Source organism: Polychytrium aggregatum, assembly GCF_025602895.1.
Source record: "Polychytrium aggregatum strain JEL109 chromosome Unknown BJ171scaffold_50, whole genome shotgun sequence".
Classification (NCBI taxonomy): Eukaryota; Fungi; Chytridiomycota; class Chytridiomycetes; order Polychytriales; genus Polychytrium; species Polychytrium aggregatum.
Window position 1 is genome coordinate 175,349 of NW_026516252.1, and position 26,485 is coordinate 201,833.

The 26,485-nt window shown below is 58.6% G+C and overlaps 2 protein-coding genes across 2 annotated transcripts; both read left to right on the plus strand.

The window, feature by feature from the left end:
• Positions 1–219: 219 nt before the first annotated feature.
• Positions 220–6,179, plus strand: BJ171DRAFT_602647 (uncharacterized protein; the record flags this gene model as incomplete). Its single annotated transcript, XM_053115150.1, has 4 exons — positions 220–919; positions 1,123–1,331; positions 1,442–1,962; positions 2,066–6,179. The coding sequence occupies 4 exons, from the start codon at positions 220–222 to the stop codon at positions 6,177–6,179; spliced, it is 5,544 nt and encodes a 1,847-aa protein (XP_052962790.1).
• Positions 6,180–20,767: 14,588 nt separating this feature from the next.
• On the plus strand, positions 20,768–25,580 carry BJ171DRAFT_240723 (uncharacterized protein). The gene is made up of 4 exons (XM_053106632.1): positions 20,768–20,979; positions 22,104–23,362; positions 23,425–23,832; positions 23,899–25,580. Exons 1-4 carry the CDS (start codon positions 20,905–20,907, stop codon positions 25,454–25,456), a joined length of 3,300 nt encoding a protein of 1,099 aa, XP_052962791.1. The 5' UTR covers positions 20,768–20,904; the 3' UTR covers positions 25,457–25,580.
• The last annotated feature ends 905 nt before the right edge of the window (positions 25,581–26,485 follow it).

Genomic DNA, 26,485 nt, shown 5'->3' on the forward strand with positions numbered 1-26,485 from the left:
GCCGTCTGCTGCATATGCTGACTGTACACATCCTGCGGCCGCCCACGACTGTCTCCCACTGTCTCCCGACTGCCTGTTTTGTTTCTGAACTCACTCTGACCGCAATCTCGCTTTCTCTGTTTCTTGCCCATGGCCGGCATTTGCCCTGCTCCATCTACCGACTCCTCCCTTCGTCGTCCGTCTCCATCATCGTGTTCCCCCTTTCTCAGAATCGTCAATATGGATTCCAAGCAAACTACCACCGCCCCTGCTGCTGATCTCATTGCAGTCGAGGAAGCTACCACTGCCACCAGTGCTGTCACTACCGTCACCACCACTCAGGTCGTCCAGGTCGCCCCTGACGGCTCCGAGAACCTGGTCTCGGAGAAGGTCGAGACAACCGTTGAGGAGACTGCCCCTGCCGCCCCCTCGGGCTCCTCCGATGTCATCGAGCGCATCGAAGAAGGCTGGCTCTCCAAGCTGGGCTTCCTCGGCCTCACGACCTCTCGCCGATTCTACAAGCTCGGTAAGGACGAAGGCATCGTCCTGGACCGCCTTGTCGTCGTCCACCAGAAGAACGTCCGCCGCGGTCCCAATGATAGCGACGCCTACTATCTCAAGAGAAACGAGACTCTCTTTGACGATCTGGCCACCGCTGTCACCTCCGCCAAGGGCTTCCTGATCGGATTCAAGTCCGATGTCACCACCGACCAGCATACCCCTGTTGCCCTCATTAACCTCCGCGACATTGTCGAGGTTTTCCCCACCGAGAGCAACACCTTTGTCCTCAAAACTGCCCACAACACCTTCACCTTCTCCGCCGACACCCCGACTGAGACCAAGGCCTGGATTAGCACCCTGAACTCCATCAAGGCCGATATTGCCGCCCTGCCCAACGTCAAGAACACCCAGACGTACAAGGCTGCTTTCCGTCGTCTCTGTAAGTGCCCGCCGCGAGTGTCCGGGAAGATTGGGCGGTCGCGTTTTTATTCATCGGGGTCGAGCGCTGTCCGATCAAATGAGCACGCTGCAGTCCAGAGTGCTGTGGGCTTCCATTGCTGCATTGATTATGCCGGCGACCCTGAATGCCATAGATATGTCTAACGCCTACCTGCGACGGTGTTGCTGCTGTTGTATCGACAGTGGGCCAGACCGAGGCCACGTCCGACGATGAGCTGCTCACCACCCAGGATCGCGGTGTCGCTTCAACCTCTGTCCACGAGGAGGTTGAAATCGTCGAGAAGGCCGCGGGTGAGAGCCCCGCCATTGCTGTCGAAAGAACCGTGTCTGCCGCTAGCAAGGAGAAGCGCAACACCGGTCTCTTCTCGCTCTTCCGCAGCAAGGGCTCCAAGGTAAGCTTTGCTGGATGCAGATCGCAGGGTCTATTTTGTGAGGGAACGTGGTTCGCTGAGCACCCTCTACGCTGTTGCGATCGTTGACTGATCACTGTCTTATTGCACAGGACTCTCTCACCACCACCACTACGACGACCACCACGACCACCACCGAGACTGCTCGTGGTTTGGCTGGCGCCAACGTCACCGTGGTCGAGGCTCCGGTCGAGTACGTCCAGCTGACCAAGGACGGAAAGACCACCGTGACCTCCGAGGCCATCACCTCGACTTCCCGTATCGCCTACGAGGAGCAGGAGGAGATTGTCACCATCACCACCACGGTGACTTCCAAGAACGGCGTCGTGCGCAAGATCATCAAAACGATCACCCGCATCACTCGCTCCTACCCCGACGGCCGCTCCGAGGTTGTATCTGAGACCGTCGAGACCAGAGACGCCACCACCGGCGAGGCCTATGAGATCAAGGAGGACGATGTCGTCGTCGAGGTCGATGAGGCTCAGCTGGGCGCTGCTCACGCTGAGGCCACTCAAACGGTCGAGGCCATCACCGTGACCGAGCGCGGAGTTGCTACCGAGGCGGCTTCGGTGTCCGCTCCCGAGCCCGCCAAGGCGGAGCCCAAGAAGACAACGTAAGTGAATGACCGGACATGACCATGCGTTAGTATATTTTAGACGATGACCGGTGACGCCTGGAATAGACACTGACCAAGGTGCCTCGTCCTCCCTTCACAGTCGCTTCGGCTTTGGTCTCTTTGGTCTCAACCGCAAGAAGAACCGCAACTCTGCAGAGATCACAACGAGCACCACCACCACTACCACCACGACCGAGACGGTCACCGAGAGCGCTGGTTCTCGCGAGGTCGAGAGCACCCCTGTTGCCACTGCGACCACTGCGACCACCACCACGGTCGAAACGGAGACTGAGTCGTACCGCGACGACGAAGTTGTGGTGACCTACCGCTCGACAATCACCAAGGTTGACGGAAGCGTCCGCATTGTCATCAAGACCGTCAAGGAGGTCCGAAGAATCTTCTCCAACGGTTCCCAGATCGTCGTGTCTGAAACCACCGAGCGCCGTGATGCCCAGACCGGCGAACTCTACCTGCTTGAGGAGGGTGACGTTGAGGTCGACGAGCCCTATGTCCCCGAGTCCGAGAAGATCGAATCCCGCACGACCGTGACGGAGCGAACGGTGATCACAAGATACATCACCCGAATCGTCCGAAAGGATGGAACCGTCCGCATCATCGTCAAGATCGTCAAGACCATCCGCCGCTACAAGGCCGATGGCAGTTACGAGGTTGTCTCGGTCGAGACTGAGCGCAAGGACCCCACCACGGGTGAAGATGTGACTCTTGCCGAGGACGAGACCGAAGAGGACACCAACGAGACCGACGTCACTGCCATTGCCTCGGCAACGTCTGTCACCACCATCCGCTATGTCAAGCGCATCGTCATCACAATCTACCGCACCATCATCGTCCAGAAGGATGGTACCAAGAGGGTGATCAAGAAGGTGATCAAGTCTCTGCGCCGTGTCTGGGCCGACGGCACTGAAGAAGTTCTCTCCGAGCAGACCGAGCGCAAGGACGCCGAGACTGGTGAAGCCTATATTCTCCAGGACGACGATAGCGAGGAAGTCGTCGAAACGCTTGGAGAGGAGATCGCTGCCGCCCCCGGTGATGTAGAAACCGTCGAAGCCTACGAAATCTACGCCACAGGTGTGGACGAGTGCAAGCCCGCCGAGGAAGTCCAGGTTGAGGAGGTCAAGGTCGAGGAGGTTGCTGAAGAGGTTGTCGACGAAACCACCACTATCTCAACCGAAACCATCCCAGCCAAGATTGAAACCTCAGTGACCACAACTGTTGTGGAGGAGACACGGGTGGAGGAATCATCTCCCGATGTCCAGCGTGAACAATCTCAAGAGCAGACCAAGAAGCAGACTTCCCGCTTCAGCTTCAATCCCTTCGGCCGCCGCGAGGGCTCTGAGCGAAGTGGATTCTTCGGTTTTGGCAAGAAGAGCCAAAAGTCCACCGATGTTCAATTGGTTGAGCAAGTATCTGTTCCTGAAGTTGCTGTGGCTGAGGCTGCTGAGACTGTCGAGACCGTCACTACCACCGTTGTCGAAGGTACCGACGCCGTTCCCACCGAGACTGTCGAGACTGTCGAGACTGTCGAAACTGTTGAAACTGTCGAGACTGTCGAGGTCATTGAGGAGACTCCTGCCCCCGCCCCCGTCGAGACCGTCACCGAGGTCACCGAAGTCACCGAAGTCACCGAAGTCACCGAGACTGTCGAGGTTGTCGAGGAGGTCCCCGCTCCCGTCACCGTCACCGAGACTGTTGAGACCGTTGAGACGGTCGAGACTGTCGAGGTTGTCGAGGAAGTCCCCGCTCCCGTCGAGACCGTCGAGACCGTCACCGTCACCGAGGTCACCGAGACTGTCGAGGTTGTCGAGGAGACTCCCGCCCCCGCCCCTGTCTCGGAGGAGACTGTCGTTGTCGAGACCACCGAGACCGTTGAGGTTGTCGAGGAGGCCGTTGACGTTCCCGAGCAACGCGAGGTCGTTGAAGACGTGACCGCCTCTGTCGAGGTTACCGAAGTCGTCGAGGAGACCGTTGTCCCCACCACCGAGACTACCGAGGCCACCACTACCACCACCACCACCACTACCACCGAAGTTGTCGAGGTCGCTGCCCCCGTCACCGAGACCACCACCACCACCACCACCGAGACTGTTGAGGTGACCGAGACTACCGAGGTCTATGAGTACGAAGAAGAGGAGGAAGTGACCACCATCACCACCACCATTACTCACGTCGATGGCTCTGTCCAAGTCATTGTCAAGACCATCACTCGCATTGTCCGCTACTACCCCGACGGCCGTGAGGAGCTTGTCTCTGAGGCCACCGAGTCCAAGGATTCGGTCACTGGCGAGGCCTACGTTCCTCAAGAAGGCGATGTCGAGCAAACCACCACCACCACCGTCACCGAGACCACTGAGGAGGCCACTGCCACCACCTCGGCTGCCGAGAGCAAGAAGACCACTCGCAAGAGATTCGGTCTGTTCGAGACCATCGCTGCTGGTGCCGCCGTTGTCGGAGGCGCTGTCGCCGCTGGAGCTGCCGCTGTTGCTGGTGGCGCCGCCAAGGCCGGCGGTGCTGTTGTCGAAGAAGGCAAGGACGTTGTCGAAACCGTCAAGGGTCTCTTCCGCCGCAGAAAGGTTGTCCTGGCTACTGGTGAGGAGGTCTGGGAGGAGGTTCCCGCCGGCGCTGCCGATGACGAGACTGTCGAGACCGTCACTACCACCGTTGTCGAAGGTACCGACGCCGTTCCCACCGAGACTGTCGAGACTGTCGAGACTGTCGAAACTGTTGAAACTGTCGAGACTGTCGAGGTCATTGAGGAGACTCCTGCCCCCGCCCCCGTCGAGACCGTCACCGAGGTCACCGAAGTCACCGAAGTCACCGAAGTCACCGAGACTGTCGAGGTTGTCGAGGAGGTCCCCGCTCCCGTCACCGTCACCGAGACTGTTGAGACCGTTGAGACGGTCGAGACTGTCGAGGTTGTCGAGGAAGTCCCCGCTCCCGTCGAGACCGTCGAGACCGTCACCGTCACCGAGGTCACCGAGACTGTCGAGGTTGTCGAGGAGACTCCCGCCCCCGCCCCTGTCTCGGAGGAGACTGTCGTTGTCGAGACCACCGAGACCGTTGAGGTTGTCGAGGAGGCCGTTGACGTTCCCGAGCAACGCGAGGTCGTTGAAGACGTGACCGCCTCTGTCGAGGTTACCGAAGTCGTCGAGGAGACCGTTGTCCCCACCACCGAGACTACCGAGGCCACCACTACCACCACCACCACCACTACCACCGAAGTTGTCGAGGTCGCTGCCCCCGTCACCGAGACCACCACCACCACCACCACCGAGACTGTTGAGGTGACCGAGACTACCGAGGTCTATGAGTACGAAGAAGAGGAGGAAGTGACCACCATCACCACCACCATTACTCACGTCGATGGCTCTGTCCAAGTCATTGTCAAGACCATCACTCGCATTGTCCGCTACTACCCCGACGGCCGTGAGGAGCTTGTCTCTGAGGCCACCGAGTCCAAGGATTCGGTCACTGGCGAGGCCTACGTTCCTCAAGAAGGCGATGTCGAGCAAACCACCACCACCACCGTCACCGAGACCACTGAGGAGGCCACTGCCACCACCTCGGCTGCCGAGAGCAAGAAGACCACTCGCAAGAGATTCGGTCTGTTCGAGACCATCGCTGCTGGTGCCGCCGTTGTCGGAGGCGCTGTCGCCGCTGGAGCTGCCGCTGTTGCTGGTGGCGCCGCCAAGGCCGGCGGTGCTGTTGTCGAAGAAGGCAAGGACGTTGTCGAAACCGTCAAGGGTCTCTTCCGCCGCAGAAAGGTTGTCCTGGCTACTGGTGAGGAGGTCTGGGAGGAGGTTCCCGCCGGCGCTGCCGATGACGAGACTGTCGAGACCGTCACTACCACCGTTGTCGAAGGTACCGACGCCGTTCCCACCGAGACTGTCGAGACTGTCGAGACTGTCGAAACTGTTGAAACTGTCGAGACTGTCGAGGTCATTGAGGAGACTCCTGCCCCCGCCCCCGTCGAGACCGTCACCGAGGTCACCGAAGTCACCGAAGTCACCGAAGTCACCGAGACTGTCGAGGTTGTCGAGGAGGTCCCCGCTCCCGTCACCGTCACCGAGACTGTTGAGACCGTTGAGACGGTCGAGACTGTCGAGGTTGTCGAGGAAGTCCCCGCTCCCGTCGAGACCGTCGAGACCGTCACCGTCACCGAGGTCACCGAGACTGTCGAGGTTGTCGAGGTGTGATGATCATGCACGTTGGGAACACGTGTGGACTGCTGCGCGTGATGCACCGTGAGTCATGTTTGTTTGTCTTGGCGTGTATTCCCTGATTGGCTGGCGCCGATGACTCTTACTTCGCCTCCGACTGCGCTGTGCTTCGCCCCTCTCTCTAGCAGCTCCGCCTCCCTCGCACCCCCATCTCGTCCCTCGTTTGTCGCTCCACCCCTCTCGCCCACTTTCGCCCTTCGGTTTCCCTCTTGGCTATAAAGCCCCTCCTTTCTTGCACCCATTTTGTATCTGCAGTTCGAACAACACTTGTTGTTATCTGATAAGTCGTAATATAGCTTATCGTTGTTCGCCAAGCACCTGGTCGTCCAGTGTCGTTGCTTGTCGTGGTCCTCACATATTGTTCGAACTCCCTCTCTCTGTCTGACCACCTGCTTGGCTGAGGCTTCGTTGCTGCCCTCATCCTTCTATTCTCTGTTGTCTTCCCTGCATCCTCGCTCCCCACTTTCAAAGCCCACATGGACCAACTCCAGGCCCAAATCGTTGCCCTCCAGGAGGAACTGGTTCTCCTCCGGACCACACATTCTTCCGCCGCCCCACAGCTCCCGCACATGCCGACCCCGGACAAGTTCGACGGCACCAGGTCAAAGTTCCGCCCCTTCGTCAACCAGTGCCGCCTGCTCATGATGCTCCAGGCATCCAGGTTCCCGTCCGAGCAAGTCAAGGTGGGTTACGTCTTGAGTTTGCTCACTGGTCCGGCCCTCCAGTGGGCGACTCCCTTGATCGAGTCGAACGATCAAATCCTGCACTCGTTCGACTCGTTCATGGAACGCTTTCGCCAAGCGTTTGACGATCCCGACCGCACCCACACTGCCGAGCTGCTCCTGTCCTCCATGGCACAGGGCAACCGCTCGTGCATGGATTATGCCTCAGAGTTCCTCCGCGTTGCCGCCGACCTTCCCTGGAACGACGAAGCCAAGATCTCCGCCTTCCGCCGTGGCCTGTCGAGGGAGATCAAGCAGCGCCTCTCCTTCATCGACCCTCTCCCTCTCCGCTTGGTCCCGTTCGTCGAGCGTTGCCTCAAGATCGATGCACGCATCATCGAGCTCAACAACGAGCTCCGAAAACACTGGCCCTGTTTCCTTCGGCACCCAGGCCTTCAACTCCCGCACCCCGTCCTTCCAGCCGCCCGCCCAGGAGCCTCCGGTTCTCTACTCCGAGCCGATGCAGATCGACGCCGCCGTCGTCAGCCGCCTGACCCCCGAGGAGAAGAACCGCCGCTTCCAGGAGCGCCTCTGCTTCCGCTGTGGCAAGCCCGGCCACGTCGCCAAGTCCTGCCCCCTCAAGTCCGGCTCCCGTGCTCCCGCCTCTGGTTCCCGCTTCCCCGGCTCCCGTCCTCAGGCTCCCGGCTCCCGTCCCCGTTCGAAGGTTGTCCGAACCATCGTCTACGATGATGGTGAGGAGGAACACTTCGAGTCGGGAAACGACCAGGCCCAGATCTAAGTGGAGGCTTAGATCTGGAGCCGTCTCCCCTTCCTCCAGAAGCAAGCGTCGATGGTAAGGAGCATGAGGTAAGTGTCGAACGCATGGCTATGTGTGGAATGATCAATGTAGTCGGTGGTGGATCGCACTCTGTCAAACCCGCCTCTTCTAAGGGCACATCTGGCTCCCAGGATGTCTTTGACAGAGCTCCCGATCTCCACACCACCTGCGAACTTGGTCATCTGCTCGAACCATGCTGCCGACACTGATCTCTGCTCCGAGCCTTCTTCGTGCGTCTCGTCGAATTCTTCGTCTTCTCCCCGTTTTCTCCGCTTCTCTTGTTCTCCCTTCTGGTCGCTCCCTCTCTTGCCAACTTCTCGTCGATTCTGGTGCCTCCGGCAACTTCATCGACGAGAGCTTTGTTGACCGCTTCTCGGTCCCCCTCGTTTCCAAATCCACTCCCCTCCCTGTCCAAGGTGTCGATGGCCAGCCACTTTCTTCCGGCCCCATCACTTTTGAGACGGGAACCCCTCAAGATTGTTCTTGGGGACTACACTCAACACCTTTCCTTTGATGTCATTAAGTCTCCCCACCAACCTGTTATCCTTGGCTATCCCTGGCTGCAGTCCATCGAACCTAGGTTCCACTGGGCTCGTGGACTCCTTGCCTTCCCCGTCCTGCAAACCACATCCTCAAGGTTGTGGATGCCTCTTCCCTCCCTTCCGTTTCTTCCGTTTCTCCTTCTCCCCTTCCTCTTGTTGGCGACACACCCAATGTTTTCCCTCGTGCCTCTACCGACACCACTGTGGTGCTCGCTTCTTCGCCTCGCACCGTTTGTACTCGCGAAGATGATCAGAATAAAGTGATCGCTCAACGTTATTCTGATTGTGTTCCGAGTGAGGTGCCCTGTTCCTGTGCTGCTCGTCCTGGTCCCTCCGGTCTCGTCTCCGTCCGTCCTGGTCTCCCCGGTCCCGTTGCTCCCAGCCCCGCTCCTGTCCGTGTCCAAGCGATCAGGTACAAGTCGTTGGAGCAGTCCGTCCTCGACACACAGTCTAGCCCCGACCCCCTGACTGTGTTCCAAGTCCTCGTCCTTCCTGCCACCGATCCGGATCCGACGCCCCTCTCGACGTCGATCCCCGAGGAGTACAAGTCGTTTGGCTCAGTCTTCTCGAAGCAGGAAGCCGATTCGTTGCCCCCGCACCGGACGTACGACTGCCCGATCGACCTGGAGCCCGGCAAGACCCCAAGTTCGGACCGCTCTACTCCCTGTCAGAGCCCGAACTCAAGGCCCTTCGTGAATACCTCGACGACAACCTCGTCAAAGGGTTCATCCGTCCTTCGTCCTCTCCCGCCGGTTTCTCCGATCCTTTTCGTCAAGAAGAAGGACGGCTCTCTGCGTCTCTGCGTGGACTATCGCGCATTGAACACGATCACGGTCAAGAATCGTTACCCCTTACCGTTGATCAATGAGATGCTGGACCGAGTCGGGACGCGAAGGTGTTCACGAAGCTGGACCTCCGCGGGGCCTACAACCTGCTGCGTATCCGCGCAGGCGACGAGTGGAAGACGGCCTTTCGCACTCGTTACGGCCAGTTCGAGTACTTGGTGATGCCCTTTGGACTCACCAATGCTCCGGCCACCTTCCAGCACTTCATCAACGATGTCCTTCGTGATGAACTGGACAACTTTGCGATTGCCTACCTTGACGACATTTTGATTTACAGCGCTGACCCCACTCAGCATGCAAATCACGTCAAGCAGGTCCTGGCCAAGCTCCAGGCTGCAAAGTTGTACTGCAAGCTGGAGAAGTGCGAGTTCTCCAAGGACAAGGTCCTCATTCCTCGGCTACGTCATCTCGCCCAAGGGTATCGAGATGGAACGAGCAAAGCTCTCCGCCATTGTCGACTGGCCCGTCCCCCGCAATGTCTCCGACCTTCGCTCCTTCATTGGGTTCTCGAACTTTTACCGTCGCTTCATTGACGGATATGCCAAGATCGCCGGTCCGCTCACGCTCCTGTTCAAGAAGTCCCAGGTCTTCCGCTGGTCCCCCGACGCCCACAAGGCTTTCCAGTCCCTCAAGGAAGCCTTCGTCTCCGAGCCCGTCCTTGCGCACCCCGACCCATCCAAGCCCTTTGTCGTGGAGTCTGATGCCTCAGACTTTGCGATCGGATGCGTCCTGTCCCAGCGCGGCTCCGATGGCCACCTGCACCCGTGCTCCTTCCACTCCCGCACGCTCATGGATGCTGAACGCAACTACAGCATCTATGAGAAGGAGCTCTTGGCCATCAAGGAGGCTTTCGAGGTCTGGCGACACTACCTCGAAGGTGCCCAACACCCAGTCCAAGTCCTTACCGACCACAAGAACTTGGAATACCTGGCGTCGGCCCGCATCCTCAACCAGCGACACGCCCGGTGGTCGCAGTTCCTGTCTCGGTTCGACCTCCGGATCCAGTACCTCCCCGGTCCAAAGAACGGCAAGGCCGACGCTCTCTCCCGCCGCCCGGACTACGTCCCTCCGTCCGCACCTGTGTCCAAGGAGCCTCCCCGTTGCTGCCACCTTCGTCGTTCGCCTGTGCCGTCCGTCGCTCCTCGGATGCAAGTTCCACTCGCCCTGTGGACTTGCTCAAGCTCATTGCCGAGGAGCAACCCAAGGACCCGTCCCTGGACCAGCTCCGCAACGATCCCAAGTATGTCCTGAAGGATGGTCTCCTCACCTTCATGGACAAGATCGTTGTGCCCGAGTCGTGTCGAGTCCCCGTCCTCAAGTCATGCCACGATCCTGTCGCTGTTGGACATCCTGGCATTCGGCGGACTCGGGCACTGATCTCGAGGCAGTTCTGGTGGCCCTCAATCCGCAAGGATGTCCAGGCTTATGTCTCGACGTGCGACACTTGTGCACGCTCGAAAGTCCCTCGACATAAGCCGTTTGGATACTTGCAGCCCCTCCCGACGGCATCGCGACCCTGGTCTCTGGTGACGATGGACTTTATCACCGACCTCCCCGAGTCCAACGGCAAGACTTGCATCTTTGTCGTCGTCGATAGCCTGACCAAGATGGCCCACTTCCTTCCCTGTCGGTCCCTCCCAAGTGCCGAGGAAAACAGCGTCGCTGTTCCTCGACAACATCTTCCGTCTCCACGGTCTCCCGGACAACATCGTCTCGGACCGAGGAAGCCAGTTCACCTCGCGGTTCTGGCAGGCCCTGTGCTCAGAACTCGGCATCAAGACCAGTCTGTCCACGGCGTTCCACCCCCAAACCGATGGACAGACTGAGCGGGTCAACCAAGTCATCAACCAGCATCTCCGCTGCTACACCTCGTACCAGCAGGATGACTGGGCGATGCTGCTCCCGCTCGCCGAGTTCTCATACAACAACCTCGAGCACACCTCGACCAAGGCCTCCCCGTTCCTGGCGACTTACGGCTTCAACCCTCGATTCGAGTCTCCGGTCCTTCCTTCCAGCCTCGATGTCCCCTCCGCGACCGACCGAGTCGAACACCTTCAGCACAACTTGGCGTTGCTGAAGGAGAACCTCGAGAAGGCCAAGGCGGACTACAAGCGCTTTGCGGATGCCCACAAGTCCGACGCTCCCAAGTTCGCTCCTGGCGATCAAGTCTGGGTCCTAAACACGCAACATCAAGACCACCCGTCCAAGCAAGAAGTTGGACTACCAGCGCATCGGACCCTACAAGATCGTCGAAGCCATCGGTTCCCTCGCCTTCCGCCTCGACCTTCCCAAGGATCTCAAGATCCATCCGGTGTTCCATGTCTCCCTCCTCGAGCCCCACAAGTCGAACACCCTCCCCGGCCGCATCCAAGACCCTCCTCCGCCAGTCCGCGTCGACGACCACTTGGAGTATGAAGTCCAGGAGATCCTCGACTCCAAGCTGGTCCGCGGTAAGTTGAGCTATTTCGTTGATTGGAAGGGCTACTCGGACTGATCATCGCAGCTGGGAGCCCGCCAACTACGTTAACGCTCCCGACAAGATAGCCGACTTCCACCGCCGGTACCCGACAAGCCTGACTTATTGTATCGCAGGAGTGGCCGTAGTTTGGGGAGGGGATGATGTGATGATCATGCACGTTGGGAACACGTGTGGACTGCTGCGCGTGATGCACCGTGAGTCATGTTTGTTTGTCTTGGCGTGTATTCCCTGATTGGCTGGCGCCGATGACTCTTACTTCGCCTCCGACGCGCTGTGCTTCGCCCCTCTCTCTAGGCATGCTCCGCCTCCCTCGCACCCCATCTCGTCCATCGTTTGTCGCTCACCCCTCTCGCCCACTTTCGCCCTTCGGTTTCCCTCTTGGCTATAAAGCCCCTCCTTTCTTGCACCCATTTGTATCTGCAGTTCGAACAACACTTGTTGTTATCTGATAAGTCGTAATATAGCTTATCGTTGTTCGCCAAGGCACCTGGTCGTCCAGTGTCGTTGCTTGTCGTGGTCCTCACACGAGGAGACTCCCGCCCCCGCCCCTGTCTCGGAGGAGACTGTCGTTGTCGAGACCACCGAGACCGTTGAGGTTGTCGAGGAGGCCGTTGACGTTCCCGAGCAACGCGAGGTCGTTGAAGACGTGACCGCCTCTGTCGAGGTTACCGAAGTCGTCGAGGAGACCGTTGTCCCCACCACCGAGACTACCGAGGCCACCACTACCACCACCACCACCACTACCACCGAAGTTGTCGAGGTCGCTGCCCCCGTCACCGAGACCACCACCACCACCACCACCGAGACTGTTGAGGTGACCGAGACTACCGAGGTCTATGAGTACGAAGAAGAGGAGGAAGTGACCACCATCACCACCACCATTACTCACGTCGATGGCTCTGTCCAAGTCATTGTCAAGACCATCACTCGCATTGTCCGCTACTACCCCGACGGCCGTGAGGAGCTTGTCTCTGAGGCCACCGAGTCCAAGGATTCGGTCACTGGCGAGGCCTACGTTCCTCAAGAAGGCGATGTCGAGCAAACCACCACCACCACCGTCACCGAGACCACTGAGGAGGCCACTGCCACCACCTCGGCTGCCGAGAGCAAGAAGACCACTCGCAAGAGATTCGGTCTGTTCGAGACCATCGCTGCTGGTGCCGCCGTTGTCGGAGGCGCTGTCGCCGCTGGAGCTGCCGCTGTTGCTGGTGGCGCCGCCAAGGCCGGCGGTGCTGTTGTCGAAGAAGGCAAGGACGTTGTCGAAACCGTCAAGGGTCTCTTCCGCCGCAGAAAGGTTGTCCTGGCTACTGGTGAGGAGGTCTGGGAGGAGGTTCCCGCCGGCGCTGCCGATGACGAGACTGTCGAGACCGTCACTACCACCGTTGTCGAAGGTACCGACGCCGTTCCCACCGAGACTGTCGAGACTGTCGAGACTGTCGAAACTGTTGAAACTGTCGAGACTGTCGAGGTCATTGAGGAGACTCCTGCCCCCGCCCCCGTCGAGACCGTCACCGAGGTCACCGAAGTCACCGAAGTCACCGAAGTCACCGAGACTGTCGAGGTTGTCGAGGAGGTCCCCGCTCCCGTCACCGTCACCGAGACTGTTGAGACCGTTGAGACGGTCGAGACTGTCGAGGTTGTCGAGGAAGTCCCCGCTCCCGTCGAGACCGTCGAGACCGTCACCGTCACCGAGGTCACCGAGACTGTCGAGGTTGTCGAGGAGACTCCCGCCCCCGCCCCTGTCTCGGAGGAGACTGTCGTTGTCGAGACCACCGAGACCGTTGAGGTTGTCGAGGAGGCCGTTGACGTTCCCGAGCAACGCGAGGTCGTTGAAGACGTGACCGCCTCTGTCGAGGTTACCGAAGTCGTCGAGGAGACCGTTGTCCCCACCACCGAGACTACCGAGGCCACCACTACCACCACCACCACCACTACCACCGAAGTTGTCGAGGTCGCTGCCCCCGTCACCGAGACCACCACCACCACCACCACCGAGACTGTTGAGGTGACCGAGACTACCGAGGTCTATGAGTACGAAGAAGAGGAGGAAGTGACCACCATCACCACCACCATTACTCACGTCGATGGCTCTGTCCAAGTCATTGTCAAGACCATCACTCGCATTGTCCGCTACTACCCCGACGGCCGTGAGGAGCTTGTCTCTGAGGCCACCGAGTCCAAGGATTCGGTCACTGGCGAGGCCTACGTTCCTCAAGAAGGCGATGTCGAGCAAACCACCACCACCACCGTCACCGAGACCACTGAGGAGGCCACTGCCACCACCTCGGCTGCCGAGAGCAAGAAGACCACTCGCAAGAGATTCGGTCTGTTCGAGACCATCGCTGCTGGTGCCGCCGTTGTCGGAGGCGCTGTCGCCGCTGGAGCTGCCGCTGTTGCTGGTGGCGCCGCCAAGGCCGGCGGTGCTGTTGTCGAAGAAGGCAAGGACGTTGTCGAAACCGTCAAGGGTCTCTTCCGCCGCAGAAAGGTTGTCCTGGCTACTGGTGAGGAGGTCTGGGAGGAGGTTCCCGCCGGCGCTGCCGATGACGAGACTGTCGAGACCGTCACTACCACCGTTGTCGAAGGTACCGACGCCGTTCCCACCGAGACTGTCGAGACTGTCGAGACTGTCGAAACTGTTGAAACTGTCGAGACTGTCGAGGTCATTGAGGAGACTCCTGCCCCCGCCCCCGTCGAGACCGTCACCGAGGTCACCGAAGTCACCGAAGTCACCGAAGTCACCGAGACTGTCGAGGTTGTCGAGGAGGTCCCCGCTCCCGTCACCGTCACCGAGACTGTTGAGACCGTTGAGACGGTCGAGACTGTCGAGGTTGTCGAGGAAGTCCCCGCTCCCGTCGAGACCGTCGAGACCGTCACCGTCACCGAGGTCACCGAGACTGTCGAGGTTGTCGAGGTGTGATGATCATGCACGTTGGGAACACGTGTGGACTGCTGCGCGTGATGCACCGTGAGTCATGTTTGTTTGTCTTGGCGTGTATTCCCTGATTGGCTGGCGCCGATGACTCTTACTTCGCCTCCGACTGCGCTGTGCTTCGCCCCTCTCTCTAGCAGCTCCGCCTCCCTCGCACCCCCATCTCGTCCCTCGTTTGTCGCTCCACCCCTCTCGCCCACTTTCGCCCTTCGGTTTCCCTCTTGGCTATAAAGCCCCTCCTTTCTTGCACCCATTTTGTATCTGCAGTTCGAACAACACTTGTTGTTATCTGATAAGTCGTAATATAGCTTATCGTTGTTCGCCAAGCACCTGGTCGTCCAGTGTCGTTGCTTGTCGTGGTCCTCACATATTGTTCGAACTCCCTCTCTCTGTCTGACCACCTGCTTGGCTGAGGCTTCGTTGCTGCCCTCATCCTTCTATTCTCTGTTGTCTTCCCTGCATCCTCGCTCCCCACTTTCAAAGCCCACATGGACCAACTCCAGGCCCAAATCGTTGCCCTCCAGGAGGAACTGGTTCTCCTCCGGACCACACATTCTTCCGCCGCCCCACAGCTCCCGCACATGCCGACCCCGGACAAGTTCGACGGCACCAGGTCAAAGTTCCGCCCCTTCGTCAACCAGTGCCGCCTGCTCATGATGCTCCAGGCATCCAGGTTCCCGTCCGAGCAAGTCAAGGTGGGTTACGTCTTGAGTTTGCTCACTGGTCCGGCCCTCCAGTGGGCGACTCCCTTGATCGAGTCGAACGATCAAATCCTGCACTCGTTCGACTCGTTCATGGAACGCTTTCGCCAAGCGTTTGACGATCCCGACCGCACCCACACTGCCGAGCTGCTCCTGTCCTCCATGGCACAGGGCAACCGCTCGTGCATGGATTATGCCTCAGAGTTCCTCCGCGTTGCCGCCGACCTTCCCTGGAACGACGAAGCCAAGATCTCCGCCTTCCGCCGTGGCCTGTCGAGGGAGATCAAGCAGCGCCTCTCCTTCATCGACCCTCTCCCTCTCCGCTTGGTCCCGTTCGTCGAGCGTTGCCTCAAGATCGATGCACGCATCATCGAGCTCAACAACGAGCTCCGAAACACTGGCCCTGTTTCCTTCGGCACCCAGGCCTTCAACTCCCGCACCCCGTCCTTCCAGCCGCCCGCCCAGGAGCCTCCGGTTCTCTACTCCGAGCCGATGCAGATCGACGCCGCCGTCGTCAGCCGCCTGACCCCCGAGGAGAAGAACCGCCGCTTCCAGGAGCGCCTCTGCTTCCGCTGTGGCAAGCCCGGCCACGTCGCCAAGTCCTGCCCCCTCAAGTCCGGCTCCCGTGCTCCCGCCTCTGGTTCCCGCTTCCCCGGCTCCCGTCCTCAGGCTCCCGGCTCCCGTCCCCGTTCGAAGGTTGTCCGAACCATCGTCTACGATGATGGTGAGGAGGAACACTTCGAGTCGGGAAACGACCAGGCCCAGATCTAAGTGGAGGCTTAGATCTGGAGCCGTCTCCCCTTCCTCCAGAAGCAAGCGTCGATGGTAAGGAGCATGAGGTAAGTGTCGAACGCATGGCTATGTGTGGAATGATCAATGTAGTCGGTGGTGGATCGCACTCTGTCAAACCCGCCTCTTCTAAGGGCACATCTGGCTCCCAGATGTCTTTGACAGAGCTCCCGATCTCCACACCACCTGCGAACTTGGTCATCTGCTCGAACCATGCTGCCGACACTGATCTCTGCTCCGAGCCTTCTTCGTGCGTCTCGTCGAATTCTTCGTCTTCTCCCGTTTTCTCCGCTTCTCTTGTTCTCCCTTCTGGTCGCTCCCTCTCTTGCCAACTTCTCGTCGATTCTGGTGCCTCCGGCAACTTCATCGACGAGAGCTTTGTTGACCGCTTCTCGGTCCCCCTCGTTTCCAAATCCACTCCCCTCCCTGTCCAAGGTGTCGATGGCCAGCCACTTTCTTCCGGCCCCATCACTTTTGAGACGGAACCCCTCAAGATTGTTCTTGGGGACTACACTCAACACCTTTCCTTTGATGTCATTAAGTCTCCCCACCAACCTGTTATCCTTGGCTATCCCTGGCTGCAGTCCATCGAACCTAGGTTCCACTGGGCTCGTGGACTCCTTTGCCTTCCCCGTCCTGCAAACCACATCCTCAAGGTTGTGGATGCCTCTTCCCTCCCTTCCGTTTCTTCCGTTTCTCCTTCTCCCCTTCCTCTTGTTGGCGACACACCCAATGTTTTCCCTCGTGCCTCTACCGACACCACTGTGGTGCTCGCTTCTTCGCCTCGCACCGTTTGTACTCGCGAAGATGATCAGAATAAAGTGATCGCTCAACGTTATTCTGATTGTGTTCCGAGTGAGGTGCCCTGTTCCTGTGCTGCTCGTCCTGGTCCCTCCGGTCTCGTCTCCGTCCGTCCTGGTCTCCCCGGTCCCGTTGCTCCCAGCCCCGCTCCTGTCCGTGTCCAAGCGATCAGGTACAAGTCGTTGGAGCAGTCCGTCCTCGACACACAGTCTAGCCCCGACCCCCTGACTGTGTTCCAAGTCCTCGTCCTTCCTGCCACCGATCCGGATCCGACGCCCCTCTCGACGTCGATCCCCGAGGAGTACAAGTCGTTTGGCTCAGTCTTCTCGAAGCAGGAAGCCGATTCGTTGCCCCCGCACCGGACGTACGACTGCCCGATCGACCTGGAGCCCGGCAAGACCCCCAAGTTCGGACCGCTCTACTCCCTGTCAGAGCCCGAACTCAAGGCCCTTCGTGAATACCTCGACGACAACCTCGTCAAAGGGTTCATCCGTCCTTCGTCCTCTCCCGCCGGTTCTCCGATCCTTTTCGTCAAGAAGAAGGACGGCTCTCTGCGTCTCTGCGTGGACTATCGCGCATTGAACACGATCACGGTCAAGAATCGTTACCCCTTACCGTTGATCAATGAGATGCTGGACCGAGTCCGGGACGCGAAGGTGTTCACGAAGCTGGACCTCCGCGGGGCCTACAACCTGCTGCGTATCCGCGCAGGCGACGAGTGGAAGACGGCCTTTCGCACTCGTTACGGCCAGTTCGAGTACTTGGTGATGCCCTTTGGACTCACCAATGCTCCGGCCACCTTCCAGCACTTCATCAACGATGTCCTTCGTGATGAACTGGACAACTTTGCGATTGCCTACCTTGACGACATTTTGATTTACAGCGCTGACCCCACTCAGCATGCAAATCACGTCAAGCAGGTCCTGGCCAAGCTCCAGGCTGCAAAGTTGTACTGCAAGCTGGAGAAGTGCGAGTTCTCCAAGGACAAGGTCTCATTCCTCGGCTACGTCATCTCGCCCAAGGGTATCGAGATGGAACGAGCAAAGCTCTCCGCCATTGTCGACTGGCCCGTCCCCCGCAATGTCTCCGACCTTCGCTCCTTCATTGGGTTCTCGAACTTTTACCGTCGCTTCATTGACGGATATGCCAAGATCGCCGGTCCGCTCACGCTCCTGTTCAAGAAGTCCCAGGTCTTCCGCTGGTCCCCCGACGCCCACAAGGCTTTCCAGTCCCTCAAGGAAGCCTTCGTCTCCGAGCCCGTCCTTGCGCACCCCGACCCATCCAAGCCCTTTGTCGTGGAGTCTGATGCCTCAGACTTTGCGATCGGATGCGTCCTGTCCCAGCGCGGCTCCGATGGCCACCTGCACCCGTGCTCCTTCCACTCCCGCACGCTCATGGATGCTGAACGCAACTACAGCATCTATGAGAAGGAGCTCTTGGCCATCAAGGAGGCTTTCGAGGTCTGGCGACACTACCTCGAAGGTGCCCAACACCCAGTCCAAGTCCTTACCGACCACAAGAACTTGGAATACCTGGCGTCGGCCCGCATCCTCAACCAGCGACACGCCCGGTGGTCGCAGTTCCTGTCTCGGTTCGACCTCCGGATCCAGTACCTCCCCGGTCCAAAGAACGGCAAGGCCGACGCTCTCTCCCGCCGCCCGGACTACGTCCCTCCGTCCGCACCTGTGTCCAAGGAGCCTCCCCCGTTGCTGCCACCTTCGTCGTTCGCCTGTGCCGTCCGTCGCTCCTCGGATGCAAGTTCCACTCGCCCTGTGGACTTGCTCAAGCTCATTGCCGAGGAGCAACCCAAGGACCCGTCCCTGGACCAGCTCCGCAACGATCCCAAGTATGTCCTGAAGGATGGTCTCCTCACCTTCATGGACAAGATCGTTGTGCCCGAGTCGTGTCGAGTCCCCGTCCTCAAGTCATGCCACGATCCTGTCGCTGTTGGACATCCTGGCATTCGGCGGACTCGGGCACTGATCTCGAGGCAGTTCTGGTGGCCCTCAATCCGCAAGGATGTCCAGGCTTATGTCTCGACGTGCGACACTTGTGCACGCTCGAAAGTCCCTCGACATAAGCCGTTTGGATACTTGCAGCCCCTCCCGACGGCATCGCGACCCTGGTCTCTGGTGACGATGGACTTTATCACCGACCTCCCCGAGTCCAACGGCAAGACTTGCATCTTTGTCGTCGTCGATAGCCTGACCAAGATGGCCCACTTCCTTCCCTGTCGGTCCCTCCCAAGTGCCGAGGAAACAGCGTCGCTGTTCCTCGACAACATCTTCCGTCTCCACGGTCTCCCGGACAACATCGTCTCGGACCGAGGAAGCCAGTTCACCTCGCGGTTCTGGCAGGCCCTGTGCTCAGAACTCGGCATCAAGACCAGTCTGTCCACGGCGTTCCACCCCCAAACCGATGGACAGACTGAGCGGGTCAACCAAGTCATCAACCAGCATCTCCGCTGCTACACCTCGTACCAGCAGGATGACTGGGCGATGCTGCTCCCGCTCGCCGAGTTCTCATACAACAACCTCGAGCACACCTCGACCAAGGCCTCCCCGTTCCTGGCGACTTACGGCTTCAACCCTCGATTCGAGTCTCCGGTCCTTCCTTCCAGCCTCGATGTCCCCTCCGCGACCGACCGAGTCGAACACCTTCAGCACAACTTGGCGTTGCTGAAGGAGAACCTCGAGAAGGCCAAGGCGGACTACAAGCGCTTTGCGGATGCCCACAAGTCCGACGCTCCCAAGTTCGCTCCTGGCGATCAAGTCTGGGTCCTAACACGCAACATCAAGACCACCCGTCCAAGCAAGAAGTTGGACTACCAGCGCATCGGACCCTACAAGATCGTCGAAGCCATCGGTTCCCTCGCCTTCCGCCTCGACCTTCCCAAGGATCTCAAGATCCATCCGGTGTTCCATGTCTCCCTCCTTGAGCCCCACAAGTCGAACACCCTCCCCGGCCGCATCCAAGACCCTCCTCCGCCAGTCCGCGTCGACGACCACTTGGAGTATGAAGTCCAGGAGATCCTCGACTCCAAGCTGGTCCGCGGTAAGTTGAGCTATTTCGTTGATTGGAAGGGCTACTCGACTGATCATCGCAGCTGGGAGCCCGCCAACTACGTTAACGCTCCCGACAAGATAGCCGACTTCCACCGCCGGTACCCCGACAAGCCTGGACTTATTGTTCGCAGGAGTGGCCGTAGTTTGGGGAGGGGATGATGTGATGATCATGCACGTTGGGAACACGTGTGGACTGCTGCGCGTGATGCACCGTGAGTCATGTTTGTTTGTCTTGGCGTGTATTCCCTGATTGGCTGGCGCCGATGACTCTTACTTCGCCTCCGACTGCGCTGTGCTTCGCCCCTCTCTCTAGCAGCTCCGCCTCCCTCGCACCCCCATCTCGTCCCTCGTTTGTCGCTCCACCCCTCTCGCCCACTTTCGCCCTTCGGTTTCCCTCTTGGCTATAAAGCCCCTCCTTTCTTGCACCCATTTTGTATCTGCAGTTCGAACAACACTTGTTGTTATCTGATAAGTCGTAATATAGCTTATCGTTGTTCGCCAAGCACCTGGTCGTCCAGTGTCGTTGCTTGTCGTGGTCCTCACACGAGGAGACTCCCGCCCCCGCCCCTGTCTCGGAGGAGACTGTCGTTGTCGAGACCACCGAGACCGTTGAGGTTGTCGAGGAGGCCGTTGACGTTCCCGAGCAACGCGAGGTCGTTGAAGACGTGACCGCCTCTGTCGAGGTTACCGAAGTCGTCGAGGAGACCGTTGTCCCCACCACCGAGACTACCGAGGCCACCACTACCACCACCACCACCACTACCACCGAAGTTGTCGAGGTCGCTGCCCCCGTCACCGAGACCACCACCACCACCACCACCGAGACTGTTGAGGTGACCGAGACTACCGAGGTCTATGAGTACGAAGAAGAGGAGGAAGTGACCACCATCACCACCACCATTACTCACGTCGATGGCTCTGTCCAAGTCATTGTCAAGACCATCACTCGCATTGTCCGCTACTACCCCGACGGCCGTGAGGAGCTTGTCTCTGAGGCCACCGAGTCCAAGGATTCGGTCACTGGCGAGGCCTACGTTCCTCAAGAAGGCGATGTCGAGCAAACCACCACCACCACCGTCACCGAGACCACTGAGGAGGCCACTGCCACCACCTCGGCTGCCGAGAGCAAGAAGACCACTCGCAAGAGATTCGGTCTGTTCGAGACCATCGCTGCTGGTGCCGCCGTTGTCGGAGGCGCTGTCGCCGCTGGAGCTGCCGCTGTTGCTGGTGGCGCCGCCAAGGCCGGCGGTGCTGTTGTCGAAGAAGGCAAGGACGTTGTCGAAACCGTCAAGGGTCTCTTCCGCCGCAGAAAGGTTGTCCTGGCTACTGGTGAGGAGGTCTGGGAGGAGGTTCCCGCCGGCGCTGCCGATGACGAGACTGTCGAGACCGTCACTACCACCGTTGTCGAAGGTACCGACGCCGTTCCCACCGAGACTGTCGAGACTGTCGAGACTGTCGAAACTGTTGAAACTGTCGAGACTGTCGAGGTCATTGAGGAGACTCCTGCCCCCGCCCCCGTCGAGACCGTCACCGAGGTCACCGAAGTCACCGAAGTCACCGAAGTCACCGAGACTGTCGAGGTTGTCGAGGAGGTCCCCGCTCCCGTCACCGTCACCGAGACTGTTGAGACCGTTGAGACGGTCGAGACTGTCGAGGTTGTCGAGGAAGTCCCCGCTCCCGTCGAGACCGTCGAGACCGTCACCGTCACCGAGGTCACCGAGACTGTCGAGGTTGTCGAGGAGACTCCCGCCCCCGCCCCTGTCTCGGAGGAGACTGTCGTTGTCGAGACCACCGAGACCGTTGAGGTTGTCGAGGAGGCCGTTGACGTTCCCGAGCAACGCGAGGTCGTTGAAGACGTGACCGCCTCTGTCGAGGTTACCGAAGTCGTCGAGGAGACCGTTGTCCCCACCACCGAGACTACCGAGGCCACCACTACCACCACCACCACCACTACCACCGAAGTTGTCGAGGTCGCTGCCCCCGTCACCGAGACCACCACCACCACCACCACCGAGACTGTTGAGGTGACCGAGACTACCGAGGTCTATGAGTACGAAGAAGAGGAGGAAGTGACCACCATCACCACCACCATTACTCACGTCGATGGCTCTGTCCAAGTCATTGTCAAGACCATCACTCGCATTGTCCGCTACTACCCCGACGGCCGTGAGGAGCTTGTCTCTGAGGCCACCGAGTCCAAGGATTCGGTCACTGGCGAGGCCTACGTTCCTCAAGAAGGCGATGTCGAGCAAACCACCACCACCACCGTCACCGAGACCACTGAGGAGGCCACTGCCACCACCTCGGCTGCCGAGAGCAAGAAGACCACTCGCAAGAGATTCGGTCTGTTCGAGACCATCGCTGCTGGTGCCGCCGTTGTCGGAGGCGCTGTCGCCGCTGGAGCTGCCGCTGTTGCTGGTGGCGCCGCCAAGGCCGGCGGTGCTGTTGTCGAAGAAGGCAAGGACGTTGTCGAAACCGTCAAGGGTCTCTTCCGCCGCAGAAAGGTTGTCCTGGCTACTGGTGAGGAGGTCTGGGAGGAGGTTCCCGCCGGCGCTGCCGATGACGAGACTGTCGAGACCGTCACTACCACCGTTGTCGAAGGTACCGACGCCGTTCCCACCGAGACTGTCGAGACTGTCGAGACTGTCGAAACTGTTGAAACTGTCGAGACTGTCGAGGTCATTGAGGAGACTCCTGCCCCCGCCCCCGTCGAGACCGTCACCGAGGTCACCGAAGTCACCGAAGTCACCGAAGTCACCGAGACTGTCGAGGTTGTCGAGGAGGTCCCCGCTCCCGTCACCGTCACCGAGACTGTTGAGACCGTTGAGACGGTCGAGACTGTCGAGGTTGTCGAGGAAGTCCCCGCTCCCGTCGAGACCGTCGAGACCGTCACCGTCACCGAGGTCACCGAGACTGTCGAGGTTGTCGAGGAGACTCCCGCCCCCGCCCCTGTCTCGGAGGAGACTGTCGTTGTCGAGACCACCGAGACCGTTGAGGTTGTCGAGGAGGCCGTTGACGTTCCCGAGCAACGCGAGGTCGTTGAAGACGTGACCGCCTCTGTCGAGGTTACCGAAGTCGTCGAGGAGACCGTTGTCCCCACCACCGAGACTACCGAGGCCACCACTACCACCACCACCACCACTACCACCGAAGTTGTCGAGGTCGCTGCCCCCGTCACCGAGACCACCACCACCACCACCACCGAGACTGTTGAGGTGACCGAGACTACCGAGGTCTATGAGTACGAAGAAGAGGAGGAAGTGACCACCATCACCACCACCATTACTCACGTCGATGGCTCTGTCCAAGTCATTGTCAAGACCATCACTCGCATTGTCCGCTACTACCCCGACGGCCGTGAGGAGCTTGTCTCTGAGGCCACCGAGTCCAAGGATTCGGTCACTGGCGAGGCCTACGTTCCTCAAGAAGGCGATGTCGAGCATGTCATCACCGAAACCTCCACCACTCTCGAAACAACTGGAGTGTCAGCCGAAGAATCTAACAGAAAGTAAGTTCAAGTTGCCCGTCATGTTCGTCATATGCATTTCTCTCATACTGTCTCGTTTTTAGGTCTGGTTTCTTCTCCAAGCTTTTCCGCTCTGGCAACCAACCCTCTGAGGAAGCTCAGGTTGAAGATGATGCTGATTCGTCCTCCATCCTGTCGCTTGAAACCCGTGAAGTTGAACTCCCGGCTCAAGCCGATGATGATGACTTTGAAGACGAAGAGGAGACCGTTGTCGTTTCGGTCAACATTCGAAATTCATCTGGTATCATCGTTCGTGTTATCAAGACTACCCGCCGTGTTGTCCGATACTTCTCCAATGGAACTGAACTACTCGTCTCTGAGTGTGTCGAATTCAAGGATGCCATCACTGGTGGTCTCTACACCTTCGCCGATGGCGACACTGAGGAGTCCGTTTTTGAGCTCACTCAGGAGGAATACGTTGAAGAAGTCGCCTCTCGTGAAACCAAGAAACGGTAAGTTGAATTTTTCCCCGTCTCTTCCACTTCCTCTTCTCATCGTTTCTTCTACTCCTCTATCAGATTTGGATTCTTCTCAAAGCTCTTCAAGTCTGGCAACGAGGTTGTCACTGAGGAGCACATTGCCGCGGCCGAAGCGGAAGAGCTGACCACCCAACTTGAGTCTTCGACCCGCGATATCAATGTTACTTCTGAACAATATGACGATTTCGAAGAGGAAGAGGAAATCACCACGGTGACCACCACTGTTACCCACTCAGATGGTTCCATTCAGAAAATCATCAAAACCATCACCCGCATCATTCGTGTTTTCCGTGATGGTCGTCAAGAAATCGTCTCTGAGGAGTCCATCTCCAAGGATGCCGCCACTGGTGAAGTTTACGTCTCTCAAGAGGGTGATCTTGTTACTGTCGAGTCTGCCCAGGCCCCCAGCACCAATACCTCTGCCGAGGAAATTGTTGAGGTTGAAGAAGAAGAGGAAATCACCACCGTCACTGTGACCATCACCCGGGCTGATGGAACCATTCATCGTATCATTAAGACTATCACTCGCATCATTCGGGTCCATCCTGACGGACAACGCGAAGTTCTTTCTGAAGAAACCGTTACCAAAGACGCTGCTACCGGAGAAGAGTTTGTCCTTCAAGATGGCGATCTTGAGGCTGTCGAGTCATCTGTTGGCTCTGTCGAAGTAATCCCCTCTGCCGAGTTCACCGAAGAAACCGAAAACATCTCGAACACCTTCTATGTTCGTCGTGCTGACGGAACTGTTCATCAGATCAACGAATTCACTGTCCAGGTCCGTCGTATCTTTGCCGACGGACATGATGAGGTCAGCGCTACCTACACCGCGACGGATGCCGAAACTCTTGAAATCTACGGCCCTATTGACTCTGATATTCGCATCTCGGCCGATGAGTTTGCCGCTGCGCGCGCCTCTGTGCAAACTGTCGAGTTTGAAGACATCATCGAGTACGTCTCCTACGAGACCACCATCGTGACCGCTGCTGATGGCTCGACTTCCACCACCATCAAGACCACCACTACTACCGTCCGCGCTTTCCCCGATGGCCACGAGGAAACCATTTCTGAAAAGGTCGAGACCCAGACCCTCCCCGGTCGTGTGACCGTGTCCGAAGACGGTGTTTTCACCACCGAAACCGATGTTGTGACCAAGTCGATTTCCACCGCCACCACCACTGTTCCCGAGTATGAGGAGGTTGAGGATGTGACCACCGAGTCCCAGGTCGAACGTCGCACCGATGGCTCTGTGTGGACCACGGTCAAGACCATTACGCGCCTCCTGCACATCTTCTCCGATGGCCGCGAAGAGGTGATTGAGGAAAAGGTCGACACCCAAGTCCTTCAGGGCGAGTTCACCGTCCAGGAAGATGGAACCCTCGTCGTCGTCGAAACCAAGGAGGAGGGCTATGATGTCGAAGAAATCACCACCGTCACCACCGAAACCGAGAACGAGATCCTCGGAGACGGCACTATGAACTCGACCATCAAGACCATCACCCGTGTCATCAACAAGTTCCCCGATGGCACTGAGGAGATTGTCAGCGAGAAGGTCGATACCCAGGTCCAGCAGGGCCTGCCCGTTCCCAAGGAGCTTTAATCGACCATCCGATTGATCCCTTCCGCGCACTCGTTCTTTTCTTCTCCTATGCTTCCTTTCAAATCGAGTCAATTTCCTTCCATGCCGTTTCCCGCTTCCCTCTTTCCACCCCGATTCGTTTCTGGACCTCCATAGGGCACCACCAACAAACCCCCACCCGTTCCTCATAAACCGCCCCCCCCCCGCCTCTCGTGTGTCGTTTTTCAGTGCAGCTTTTCCAATAAAATGACGGGACCTTCCCGCTTGTTTCAGAATGTGTTACAGTATATCCAGAGAGGAACGGGACGGTCACTTTCTGGCATCAACGAGACAAGTCTGGTGATCCATTGGCTCAAGCGAGCAAGCCATGCGATTGTTCCCGTCCTGGTTGGCAATCGTTTTGATTTGGTTGGTTTCGGGAGTACAGTCTTGAATACACCCGGTCGATCTCCTGTGGCGATGATCGACTGGCATACCGAGATCATGCTCCTGGCTGCATTGATGTCTCGATCCCACAGCGTATGGCAGCTTGCACAGCTCCGGACAAAGTGTGGTTTCTCGATATCAAGATGCTCGGGTGACTCGAGTCGCTTGGCTTCCCGACAATGTGAGCACACCTGCGATGTGTTGAACTCGTTCACCGAGCACACATGGATCTTGGAGACGGATCGGTCTGGTGGGCGTCTCTGGTGGTGGTGGAACTGCTCGAAATACTTGGCAAACCTGAGTCTCCGTGGGCTGGATGCGTATCCCTTCCCCTGTTTCCAGGATGCATTCCCAAAGGCAATCACCACTTCGGTCTCCTTTGGTGCCTGGTCGATGACTTGCTTGCACATCTCGTGGACGGTGCGCTGTCGCTTGCCGTAGAGATCGGGTCGCTTGAATCGCCGTCGCCGGGTCAGGCTGAAGTACAGCTGTTTGTCCAGCATGTCTCCATCGAACACATGGCGAATGTATTGCAGGAATGGAATCCAACCCAGGGATCTTGGGACTTGGTGTGGTGCTCATCCATTCCTGCAGACCAAGGATCTTGTGGGTGCTCTGGATCCA